At 45.5% G+C, this 13,732-nt stretch overlaps 1 protein-coding gene across 1 annotated transcript in view; it reads right to left on the bottom strand.

Moving 5' to 3' along the window:
• The window catches only part of LOC115315975 (neprilysin-11-like), a 58,344-nt gene that overhangs the window by 16,887 nt on the left and 27,725 nt on the right, over window positions 1–13,732 (bottom strand). The window contains exon 17 of the mRNA XM_040503464.2: window positions 13,495–13,571. Within this exon, the coding sequence (XP_040359398.2) occupies window positions 13,495–13,571 (77 nt within the window). The remainder of the gene's footprint in view (window positions 1–13,494; window positions 13,572–13,732) is intronic.

Genomic DNA, 13,732 nt, shown 5'->3' with positions numbered 1-13,732 from the left:
CTACAAAAAATAGCGGCCGAACAACGAAATTCTATCAACACCTCGCTTCTTGAAGAAAGGCGAACCGGACGCCTCTGGGTTTTGCGTCACGCCTGCATTTCAAGGGTCAGACTTACTGGTTCTCGACACCAGCACGACTGACGGCTCCGCCCGCGTCCTTGATTGTATATTGATACGGAGAAGGAGAAGAGCGCGATGGCCCGCGGCCGTAGTGCGTACTGGCTTGCGCTCTGGCGGGCAATCAGATTAAAAACGTACTGCTGAAAACCACCCTGTGTACATAGTCGAAAACATGATAAGCATTGAATGGGAGTGAACGTAGACGTATAATGATCCGATACAAAGTTTCGCTTGATTCCTAAACGAATAATGCCATAGCCAAGTACACCTTCACATCAAATTGTTAGACAGAATTGAAGAGAAGATTGTGTGTTCTTGAAAGAGATTTCGGCCCCCTTCTATTCTGTCCGCTTTCAATAGACCTCAAATAACGTGGGCGAATCACTTATTTTGTTACATTTTCACTTCTCCGCTTCCGCAGATTATGAATGTGGTAGTTTGGACTAGTGGCTTAGAGCTCCCTTTTTGAAAGGAACCGAAAATAAAAACGGACCAGTACAAGCTGAACTATGCAAGACGTTTGAAGAGAGCCTGTTGCAACGGAAATGAACAGTTCTAATGTGGTAAGTCGGGTCACTCGATTCATAATTTTTCATCCCCTTTTTAAAGGCTCCGAACAAACAAGGAACCAGGACAAGCTCTGGTTGTCCCGGTTTTTTATGTCCTTTCGGCGCTCCTCAAAACGCACAAGGTTTGGTTTCTAAACGCTGTTTTTATTTTGGCACGGAAATAAGACAAAAATACGTAATAATTCTTCACACCTGCGCAATGCAACAGAGACTTCTATTTTCAGCAAGCTGCTTTCCGTCATGCTTCCATGTCATCCTCCAGGCCACGAATGTTTGTGCGCAGTGATTAAACTATTTACATGTAGATTGACATGCACTAGAAAGCTGGTACTTTCTTTTAGAAGCAGCATGTTAGTGCACTAGAATTCCCCCAGCGTCTTGCCTTCTAATCGCGTGGAAGGAAAATGAAAATATCCCGGGCATAATTTGTGCCAAAGGCTAGATTCAACAGTCGCCTATTATTTCTACAAACTCCCTGGTAGATTCACTACCCTATAGCCTGGTGTCCTTTCTCCAAGAAGCGAGGTTTTAATCAAATTTCGTTGCTCGGCCGCTATTTTTTGTAGTGGCGCGAAAAAAAAGAAGAGAGAGAGTGGAAAGCAGGATTTCGCAAGCTGATTTTTTTTTTTTTTGCCATTGCTGTATTTTATTGTTTTTAGGTGTGCTTTTGTGGTGTAAACAATTTTACGCACTCCCCACAAATATTTTATCGTCAACGACAGTTGTAAAGTATTACGCACTGCCTCGGTTGCTTTGACCTTACTCACTAGAGCGTCACAGGAGCGATTATTTCAGCAAAATAAAAACGAGGACCTATTTCTCCCCTTAAATCGACCACTTTTGTGGCATCACGACGAACATACTTTCACCATGAAATCATAACAAATAATGATTGATGATGAAACTGATTGGGCCCCAACAGTAGAGTCACATTATTTAAGTTGCAAATAAACTGGGCGTCGTTCATGCAATGTGTTTACTTCCACGTTCAAATGTGTTGAGAATGAGTAGCCGAAAAGCGCAGTCTGCAGGCAGCTTCCTGGAGTGGGAAAGGGAGGGGGGGGGGGGGGGGAGAAAGGGGTGGATGTTGTGGGAAGGTGATAATATTTATTCTCACTCAGGAGAGTCGCCGGTCGTTAAAAAGTCGACTCGCTGATAACGGGAAAGCCTGTGGGGCCACATCTATAGTAACCATGAGTAAAATGTGGCAGACAGCTGTGTTACTGAGAAGTTGCGATAGTGTAAACGATGGGGCGTTGTGGAGGCAAGTGAAGCAAAGACCTATCTTACGATTGTGCCGTCTTCATTAGAAGCAAGCATTTCGGTTTGCTTCTTCAACCCCTCCTGACGCCAATCCTTCCAATTTTGGATAAATCCGGGACAGCTTTGATTGCGCAAGCCCACGCCAATATTTAAGGGTCTTTAACAAGTTATAACACAGTCACCAAGCAGAGGTAAGGACGAATAAATACGCAAAAGAGTCCAAAATGGGATGAACAACCTATGAGATGAGATGTGTTTCAAACAGTAATGAAGAGATTAGGGAAAGCCACTTGATTTACAAGTTTTAAAAATAAATGTATTATCGACAAACTGAACCCTTTATTGCGCAAGCCAATCCTTGCGCAGACACGGGAATGGCTCCAGCAGCCGCGCGATGCCAGAAAGCGGCTGCTGGAACGAACCCAGCATACCACGACCCCTCGATCTCCGCCGATCGAGCGGCCTCGAACCTGCAGCTTATGGGAAAAAGCGTTCGGTCGCGCTGGCTTCCTCAGTCTCGCGGATTTAGCGTGCCCGCGGCAACGAGGGAACACACCTGGACGTCTCAAGGTCGTTATGGTGCTCGCAGCTAGCCGCTCGTTTCGCGCTTTTTGAGGATTATCCCTACAGAAAAAGCCGACACAAAAGCAGCCCCTGCCGTCACGTGATTTTTGGGAGAGGGTGAAAGGAGGAGGGCGCGAGGGGCATTTTCGTACCTTGCGGAAAATGATTTCGTTGGTCGGTCTTTAAGGGTCTAATTTGAGTTACCGAAGGCTAGTTCAAATAAAGAAAGCTGTATTTTCTCCCCACTGTTCCTTCAATTGCTTACACGCCGAGGTGGCGGGATAGTTAGCGAGTTCTACTTGTAAGTGGGTTTGTAAGGAGGCCGCGGATTTTACAGCTACTGCGTCGGACCCAATTAGATGAAGTCCGAATGCGTAAACGTCGGTGAGGTAACCTTTGAGTGCACATAAAGAAACCATTCCTGGTAGAAATCCCTGAGCCTTACACTACGATGTATCCCGTTTCGTATGTGCTGATTTCAGATGTTTTATTTGTAATTTATTTTGATGTTGCAATTTGTCATTTATAATTTCCGAACCGGTTCGCGAACCGGTTCAGCGCCCCGAACCGGTTCGCGGATCGAATTAATCGAACCGGAACTGAACCGGAACAAAATAAATTTACCTGAACCTGAACCGTAACCGAACCCGTATTTTTTTCGGTTCGGCACACTGATATATATATTTTTTTTTTTATTCCTATGCCTGATATACAAGTTTGCGTAGGATTCCATGAAGCGCATTTGAAAAATATTCCATTTATGTCCGTCATTAGAAGAAACGTAATATTTCCGAGGACTACAGTACAGTGAGATTTCCACGAATGCTTCCTAAAACCCTTTTTATTCCTCGTTAACTTTTGGTATTTACAGTATTAGCCCCTGCAAAGTTACCATTCCCGTGTACACGGACGCAGGGAGTTCAAATGACCCTTCCAAACACTCATGGTAATAGGATCGGAGGAAAGAGCCGTTTGTAAATCCATTAACGTTTATTCATCAATGGGGCCTCGCAATAAGGCTAAAAAGAAATGTCTCACAATGTTAGCCATGATTAGATAACTACTAAAATAAAATACTTGATACGCCGCAAAAAAAGAAAAAAATAGCGTTACACCTTTTTTTTTATTTTTTTAAAGTTTCCGGAAATATGTGGGTTGCATAATGCATCCATGGTGGTCTTTTTATTTTGTGTATCCAGAAAAGCGGAAATAAGAACTGAACCGTTGACTGCCGCCTCCGCGGCGCCGGTGACTTTTCCTTTGAGCGGATAAAAGGGACACGGGCTTTTTCAGACAGAGCATTTCGTGGTATAAAGAGGAAGACGGAGGCAAAAACACACGCAGTCGACAATTTAAGTGCAACTTGATATTTGCATGCGCACCACGTTGGGAAGTGTCTGAAAGCATAGTGATGTAGACACGGGAAGAAACATGTTTCATGTCCTTTGACAAAAGAGCAGGTATATTCGATGCATTAAAAAAAATAGAAAGAAAACTCCGTAGAAACCATCTATGCACATTTTCAACAAGGGCGCCGCCATCTTGAATGTCGTTACTTTCAGTATGTGCGAAAACATTGTTTTGCCGTCGCAACGCCAAAAGAAGACATTCGGGATATAAGCGTAACCGTCAGTCATTCTCGTTTTGCCCCACCTCTATTTTCTTTTTTCTTTTTTTTTTACTATATGCAAGTTGAAATATTTCATTATTTTTTCGTCGCCATACCGGATGTGTCCACCAGGTGGCTGAGGACCACCTTTCCACAACATTTCGTTTCGCCCCAGTGCACTGTTTTCATTCCTTGCAGGATAAAGGGAAATGGAGAGAGCGAGAGGGAGAGGAAGAGCAACGCCGAGGAGACTGTGAACCTTTTTTTTTCGTTCGCGCGTGCGTGCGTGCGTTCGTGCATTCGTGCGTGCGTGTGCGTGTCCGTGTGTGTCCGTATGTGTCCGTATGTGTCCGTATGTGTCCGTGTGTGTGTGTGTGTGTTTTGAAAGAAAGCGTTGAAAGAAACAGTGGCGAAGAGAAAGCGGGACAGGAATAGGCGCCTTGCCCTCCTTGAGCATTTTTCGGCGTTTTCTTACCCGTACAAGATGAACCAACTGGCCCACAGAGTCCCTCTTTTTGCTGTTTGCGGTCAGAAGTAAATAAACTTCAGCAAGTAAACTTCAGAAGCATAATGTAACGAATGTTGGGAGACTGGAAATTTGTACCGTTAGATATATTTGTCTATGTTGAAATTTCGCTCGAAATTTTGGGGCCGAGTGTTAAAGGGTAACTCCGGTACATTTTCTCGACTTTAGGGTTACGACTGTTTTTAGTGAAGGAAGTGTCCCAGAATTAAGGATGTCATATTTTTTTTCGATGCCTCGTGTAGTTTTGTAGATATCTGTTTTGTTTCGGGGGACTACGGCGAACAGAACCTACCGGCTCGAGCATGATGGCAACCATTGTAATCAGCTGCTTGGCCGTCGTGTGACGCAAAGTTCACACCGCAGTACCGCCAAACACACGACCGGCTTATAGTCGCAAGAGCCGTTCCGAGCAGTCAGGTAAGGTGCTACGGCTGTTTCACTGCTATACTTCGTAGATAGCAAACATCTGTAGCAAACATTAATACACATTCATAAAGTTGTCGGCACAAAAGCGAGCTCGCCCCGACGAACGCAGGCTCAGCGCAGACTCAGAACGAGCCCTCACTTATCTTCTGAGGAGAACTACAATCTTACTGGTGTGCAGTGCACGTTACAGATGCGTTGTGGAAGCCTATCGTGAGCTCGCGCTGACCAGGACTTCAGCACCACGACGCGCTTGAGCAAGCAGGGAGTCAATAATCTTCGTGCGCGACACGTCAATGACCGCTTACAAACTACGGCAGCTAAAACATAACATGACAAGTAGGACTCGTCGGCTGAGACGGCTGAAAACGCAGCAGAAGAACACGACGAAAGAAGCGGCAGTACGAACAAGTGAGCTTTTTGGGTACGAAGATGACATCGCATAAGGTTGCTTGGCAAACAGCCAACCCACTGAATTTGCGCTGAAAAGCTGGTGGTAGCATTTTTAATATCGGTTTTAGAGTGGATCGCAGTTTCCCATTAGTTTCATGTTTTGGCAGTGCTCGTAATTAGTTTCCGTATATCGACATTAGCCATTTCTTTTAGTTCGCCTTTCGACCGAAGTTACCATTTAATAAGATTTTACGTTTTATTCTTTCAATGCCTCTGGATATTTTGTTATTTTCGTGATAAAACTAGTATTATCTCTGGATTGGTATTGTGTACTTACAAATATTTTTTTTATTATTATTATTGCTATCTATATTAAAGTTGTTACTTGATATTGCTCTTCTTTTGGGTGTGTTTGCTAAAATTTATAAACCTGCAATTTGAAAGTATCGACCTCTTATAGAAAATATTTATAAATGTGTGTGTGATGTTGTTTTTCTTCATTTCGAACTTGTTGGCTGGTCACCGTCTGCCAAATGTAAGGTCGCAGATGTCTCGTCAAGTCAAACATTTAAACTTTTTGCCCCTGCAGCCTACAGCAGTGTGATAATGATGCCTAATATATTAAATGAAATATTGATTGATTGACTGTTAGACGCCTTTCTCTTTTTTTTTAGACGAGTTTGAAATGGGAGAATACAAACCAAAATAGGGCAGCTTCGGTTTAGTTTAACGCTAACCTAGGCACAAATATTTAGAGAAATCTCTCTTTTAGAAAATAAGAAACAAAAAAAAAACAAAAAAAAAAAAACAACAAAATCCTAGGCGGAAAAAGGGAAAAATAAATATTAGAGAGATCCAGCATACTGTAAACGTGACACCCTTAGCGTTAGGTCGGGAGGTCGGGAGCGTACCTCGCAGAAAACATTTTAACCAGCCGTCATCTTGCACCGCGCTACCGGAACAAATATCGCCATGTAAGATTATCACTGGCTAAAGCGCCTCCTTCGCGGTACTTTTGCGGCTTGATTCCGGCATGGCGGCAACCATAACAGTACCGGGCTAACTCAATGCTAAAATCTTCTATTTGGGCTTTACGTCGCAAGCAACAAGTTCATAAAAGCGACAACTGAGGACTTTCCTATGGAAAGGAGCCCCTATGGTGCGAACCCTGCCTCTTGTTTTCCGTAGGTCGAAACAGAACCTCGACACCCATGAGGAGACCACATCCCTGAATACTGCAGGCCTGTACAACAAAGAATTAGCTTTGAAGCTGTAAGCGACGTTATGCACAGGTGTCGCTGTGTAACGGATACGGTACAATGCAAAGCAACTCATTTTAAGGATATTAACTGCTTCATTTGGAATGCCGTATGTTATCTTAACACCATCCAGGTGTCCCGCGATTGTGAAAGGACAATCATAACTATTCAAGAGTGCGCATGGCGACGGATGAGCAAGGAGTGCCTATGCTGTCAGAGCGTATACGGGGCGCTGTGAGTCAATGCAGACAAACAAGTAACGTCGGAAGCGCAACATCATGGCTTCCATTATCTCTCGCGGAGTGTGTTCTTCGCGGCAAATCCAATAAAACGTGGAAACTACGCGCCACAAGTCTTCGTCACCGGTCTTGGAGTATCTTCTTCGAGGTTAACTTGGGCTAATCCAATCAAACGCAAAAGTTTATCTTGACAATGCTCTCTTAGTCTGTGTGTGGTTTTTCGCGATTGCAATTTTCAGTTGCATGGAACCAAGCTCGTGTGAGTGTAAGTCTGCGTGGAAATAACCGATAAACACTTGCGGTTCTGAACTGGGGGGCATGTTTTGCAAGATTTGCGAGATCAGATCTACCTCCTACCGGCAAAACAATGGTCGCCTCTAACATTTTCAGAATTATTCCATGCTTATAATAAAAAATAAAACAAAAAATTTATAAAAAAAAAAATCGGAAAAGGTTATTTGACAGATGGCTAAAATAAGAGGGTGGTGGGGCGTGTAGGAACGCCCCTTGCGATTGTGGGACAATCAAAACAGCGCCCGAGTACGAGAGGAGGAGGAGGAGAAGGAGGAAGAGGAGGAGGAGGAGGATGAGGAAGACGTCGCTACCTTTCTTATTTAGTAAAGGTAGCGATAAAGCGGTAGCAAAGAAAACCAAAATCACTTAGTCCTTGATGTTGTTTTTATCTGGATCAAAGTTGCCACCGGAGATCGTGCTTATCGTACACGACCCTCAGAAATGCCTGCATGCATACCCCCCAGGATGCAATCAGAACAACAATCACTGTTCTTAAATCAGCTCCGCTTGCGAGGAGAGCGGGCGGTATAGCCCTAGGGCAATCAACAAGAGGTGCCTCGCTCGGCTGCTGGTCAGTACGGCTGGTGGCCAAAAGGGGCAACTTTGAGCAGGCTAACTATGCCACCTAGCAATTGGGCACGAGCGCTGTGTTACAGTTCGGCAGGATACTCGAATGTTCGAGCTCAACGAGTCGAAATAGAGTCCAGTTAATGGGGCCACGGACTGTCTCAGAGTTGCTAGACTTCCCTGTGAAGTGACACTACCTGTGGAAAACAAACTTCACTGCCCGATCGGTACTCAAAGTGACAAAACTTTTAGACTGAAACAAAGCCGTGGCCACTGAAACACATAAGTGTTCACCCTCTTCCATAACCTATCTTATCAAGGGCACATGAATGATTGGTGCTCCGAATGCAACGTGGGGCGGCATGCGTAGAGCTATTTTCGAAAATGTGCGCACGAACTGTTGAGTAAGAATGAAGGACCGTCTGGTGTTGTTTCTCCCATTAAAATACTCCAATTATAGATTGCCCAATCATTTAATGACCGCGTTTTTTTTTGTTTTCTTTTTAGATTCGTCATTTTCATGTAGATGAAACCAACTTTATTTAGTTGTTTTTTACGTAATCTCGTCTTGCATTCTTTTTGTGTCATAGCGATGCTCTTTCAATGCGAAAGCATTAACTGTCCCATGGAGCGAACCGACGTTCTCAGCTCTTGAAGCCGCGCGCCAAACGGCACTTGCATTCCCCTGTCCCAATGAAGCGAAGCCTGTAGTTTCTGACAGCGATGTGGCATATACAGCGACAGCGATGCGGTATTGTGACAGCGATGCCGGCGCGGGGCCGCAACGCCACCCCATGGCGCTGCGGCCCCGCGCCGGCGCCGGTGGAAGGAACACGGTTAACAGAGGTCAACGCGGTGGCGCGCGCTCGCAGGAAGCCCCGAGGGCCGAGGGGGGAGGGCAAAAAGAGGAGGAGGAGCGGGTACTCCTTTCGGCGCCGACAAACATCGCACCGCAAAGCTGGAAGAAGCACACAGGGTGGTTCAATTCGACATTCATGCTTCCGCATTCACAACTCATAAAAAGTGTTTTTAAATCAAAGCCTGTTTCTGGATGACCCTATAGCGGTATGTTAAATTCACCCAAATATTGTCGCTCGTGGGACACCAATTTTTGCTGTGGACTGAGTGTTCAAACAATGCTTTCCAGGCCTAGTCGACATATCAAAGCTTATAAAATAAATGCACGAAGCCTGGAAGTCTACATAGGAACGATGTTCGCGTGCTCCATCTTTTAGACTTCAGAACGCGTTGTAAATATTGACCTCGTATGACATCGCGACTGCGACGTCAAGTGTTTGCTCTGTGCAATATCCCTTTACCCCGTCCCCTGCTCATTTATATTTCCTTATTACATCAGCTCGCATTTCTTTAAAGCAGACGTTTCTATCTATTCACTAGCATTGCAAACAAACAAAAAAACACGCGAGCCACACAGATGAGGCGACTGCAAAAGTCTCAGAGCGATACGAAAGCACCACGAGAGCCTGACCTGGAGTTGAACTAGAGGCGCCATCTCTGGGAAATTCTGCCGCACACATTGCGGCGCATTTTTCGATCGATCGATCCGCCTCAGCTTTCGTGGCGGCTGCTTGACATGAACAGTTGGAACTAGAGGTTAGGACTAGAGATAAGTGTAAAACATCACAACGTATCGCGCGAATCCGTTTTCTTTTAGTGAAATCTGATTAGCGACATGTGGATAATGCCTTTTTATTATTTACCACGCTCGAATATATTTCACCTCTTCCAGCTGTTACTACAGCGATAGCTGTTAGTGGGACACTTCGCGGGTTTTCCCGCCGTCGACCGCGATCCATATCGACGCGGGCCATTTCCGGCACTCCTCTAAAAGATTCCACATTAACGTCACGCTGCTGACGTCACGCCGCTCGACACGACTCTGAAGCAGGGTGTAAGATAGACAGGTGGGGAAACGAGAGCCGAATGAGCGACCGCATTGTGTCCCCCTCGGTTTTCTCTTTTTCTGTGGCGCCATCTATGTTGAGCACCGCAAACTCTCACTCCGGGTGGGCGACCGATGGCGACCGGCTAAACTGACGGAGATGGTTTCTCGTGGATTTTCAATGGAGGGCTTTCGTGTTCTCGGTTTATTTTGCGCACTCTCCCATAAAGTTCCGCGCAAATCCGATTCCGATTTTTTTTCTTCTCGCCGCAGCGCCATCTGTCGCAGGTCGGGGGTACCCGGAAGCAGACGAGTACACAATCCGGTCACGGCGCTGCGGTAGGCTTCTATGTGCCGTTTCCCCACCTGTCTATCTTACACCCTGCTCTGAAGTCACGCCGCGCATCACCTCACCCGTTACCTGGCGTCAGCTGACATTATGACGTGACATTGTCAAGTCACGTTGCACAGTGACGCCACGCGACTTAATGACGTCAGGCGACACAGTGAGTCACGTGATGTCGTGACGTCACCTGACACTGTGACGTCACGTGACATTCAGACGTCACGTGACAACATGACGGCACGTAGAAACATAAACATGAGACTGCTGGTAATGGAAACAATGAAAACAAAGCGCCTTCGCTAATTATGCCAGAGAGGTTCTCAGGTGTTGAAACCAATAGGGCCGACGAAATCACGGGCGTGAAATTAGGTGAAGCTGCAACGTAATAACATTGCATAAAACGTTCAGGCAGCCACACCAAAGACGGGGATTGGTTCATGCATACACATGCAGTTTCGTCGTTTTCTGGATTTCAAACTTGAGCGCACGATCTTCGAAGTGTTGTTCAATTACAACAAGGCAGTCCTAGTTTCCGTCTCATAAAATTGTTTAACGGGTTCACGAAATGCTCTCTACTTCATACGCCCTCAATGGTTCCAAAACGCCATGAAAGTTTCTTCCGCTGTGTTACTTGGTTTCATACGAAACGCATATGCGGACTCTATGGTGCGCGCTCACACCCTTGCCGTTCCTTGAGTACATTTGCTCCGAAATGACACCTTAGCGGCTCCAATGCCAAACCTCAGCTATCGCTGTGTATTCACTTTACGGGATGCGTAAGTGTTAGAAATAGTTTTGTTTATTTTAGTATTTTCCTTTATCTGTACATGTGGATATGTACACACCACGACACTGTTAACGAAAACAAACGATAGCCAGTTTGATTTTTTTTTTTTAGACTAAGAGCTGTTATAATAACTGCTCATTCGCTCATGATCATTCGGGGCAGTAACCTAAATGGTAAAGATTAGTGGCCGTCAATACTGTGTCTTAATAAATGCAAAATGCGCCGATGTCGTTTTGCAATAAGTGTCGTGCAGTGTTTGTGTGTTCTAAGAGCTGTCCACGCGTTTGCTTTCCTGCAGAGCTCCAGTTCCATCCACTCCACTTTATAGACCGTTTTACTGAAAGAGGGCGAGAGAGAAAAGGGGAAAGGGCTACCGGCGCTTTCCCCCTTTCTGATTGTGTAGAAAGAGTGAAAGTCCCGGATGAGGAGGCTTCGCCGGTGTTGGGTGTCTGCTGTGCGCGAACGTCGTTCGTGGTTTTTTTTTTTCTGTTTTAAACTCGCAAACTTAATTAAAGCCCGAGGCTTCGATGGCAACAGTCGCCCGGTCATCGGGACACCATTGCTGGGTCATAGGGTCCACGAATAAAAACAGAAAGCATAGAATACTGTCCGAGGACCTATGTAGCTTGCAAGGAATCCAGCAAGGCGAGAGCGGCTGCAATGTCTTTGAACTCCATCGCTTTCCACATGACCCCTGTCTCCGGGGGCAGTGGATTGCGTCCGTAAACCGAAAAGGCGTTTCCTCAACGCCATCCTCTCGACTTCGCTCGGAACATTTCGTGAATGGAGCGCGCACCGAACGCTGTACCGCCGATGAACATGGGGTACGCTCGCAATGTGCGTGCGAGTTTTCTCATGATAACTGCTGTTTCAGCTTGTAAAATTTCGTAACTAAATTTATCTTAATAGTGATAATTTGCAGTGGTGACTGAGTCGATTTTATCATCTACAACACTTTGAAGGCTTATTTCCGCCGCCGGGTGAGGCTGGAAATTGTTGAAAACATAGTTCTATTGTTTTTTTTTTGTTTTTTTTCTTGTTTTTTTTTTTTAATCGCGATCTCCTGCGCGATACCAGAGAGCCGGCAAAAGCGCTCCTTGGAGTGCCGCTGGTGGGTTGTTTCCGTTGACTAAGGCGCTTTGAGGCGCTTGATAGTCGCTGCAGAAAACGTCTCGTGTGTTGCGATCTGCGTTTTCGAGCCCAGTGTGCACGTTTCTTTGTTTGAGTCATGGCATCCGCCAGTGTGGCGACGGGGGGAACAGCGGCAGCGAACGTGCCAGCTATAGAAATTGGAGGTGAGTACTCAAAATATTGCAATAGTAAAATAATTCGTGGCTGCTTCGAGACTTTCTGCGGTTCGATAAAAGTACATCTAGAGCGTCTTCGTCGTTCATTCACGAGGAAATATAAGAACAGGAACACGAAGATAAAAACAGCACAGCAAGACGATATGTAGCAGCTCCGGACGTTTACAAAGTTAATTGAGGTTTCCGTTTCGTGTATCGCTTGTTGATTACAACTAAAAGCGGCTACGTTGAAATAGGCCCATTGCAAGCAAAAATGTATAAATGGTTCATCATTTCCAGCCATGCGGAAAGCAATGGAGCTTAAAAACATTCCAGCCGTACTTGCCTTGCCGGATTCCACGCAAGCTACATAGGTCCTCGGACAGTATTCGACGCTTTCTGTCGGTATTCGTGCACCCTATCACCCAGCAATGGTGTCCCGATGACCGGGGGACTGTCGCCATCGAAGACCATGGCTTTAATTAAGTTTGCGAGTTTGAAACGTAGAAGAAAGCGCGAACGAAGTTGGGGCACTGCAGACGCCCAACACCGGCCAAGCCTCTCATCCGGGACTTTCACTCTTTCTACACAATCAGAGAGGGGGAAAGCGCCGGTAGCCCTTCCCCTTTTCTCTCTCGCTCTCAAAATGGCGCTACCCACGATAAAACGGTCTATAGAGGGTACTCGGCGGACGAACTAATCGAAAATATGTTTAGATCTAAATATAATATCTACGATGTCACAATGAGCATGACGTTTCACAATCTAACGTCTTGCCAAGTGTCACAATAATTTAAAACGACCGTGCTGGTGCAAGTGTTACACTGTAGACCTAAATTTTAGGTTCAAGCATATTTTCGAGATTGTCATTCGATGATGACCTCTCTGTCCTTGGAGGGCAGTGGTTGACTCCCCGAATGCTCTCCGGCAAAGTGTACACGCACAGGAAGTTTTCAGAGTGTGTGACTGTATTCACGTGCATGTATGCAATGTATAAATGCAATACACAAAGGCATGGAGTGTATGCATGCAATACATGTAACCTATATATAAAGCTATGTAGGCACGCATGCGATATCTAGGCAGACGTACTTTGAACGTGTGTCATTTATGCAATGTTCATGTGATCAGTTGCACTCCTTGATGTCTTCTGCAACCACGATCTGCGCACCTTTAAAAAACACATTGCTCAAAGTCCGTAGTCCTTTCCGTCGTTGCGGTGATTGTTCTGTCCTGTTTCTCCGCTTTCCAGGGTTAAAAAATGCTTGCTCTTAACCAGGTCGCCTGCAGCTTTGCATTAACTTCACAAAGGAAACACTTCTGATGAAAAGTTTAAAGAAACATACCTGGAACGACGTGGATGAGACGTGCTGCTGACATCATCCGCCATTTGCGCTTCCTGAGTTGTCACTTCGCAATAGCTCTAGGGCACAAGGAAACCGCATTTAGCTCCAAAGAGAATTGAAGGTTGGCTCAATTGGGAGGAACTACTTTAGGAATATTCCGACGAGCGTGCTGACATATTTGTTAAAATTGAAAGCAAAACGCAAAAGGGCAAACTGCGACGGACATGCACGAAAGAAC

The sequence above is a fragment of the Ixodes scapularis genome, unplaced genomic scaffold, assembly GCF_016920785.2.
Source record: "Ixodes scapularis isolate PalLabHiFi unplaced genomic scaffold, ASM1692078v2 PGA_scaffold9__187_contigs__length_104089568, whole genome shotgun sequence".
Taxonomy (NCBI): domain Eukaryota; kingdom Metazoa; phylum Arthropoda; class Arachnida; order Ixodida; family Ixodidae; genus Ixodes; species Ixodes scapularis.
This window is presented reverse-complemented; position numbering and strand designations above follow the sequence as displayed.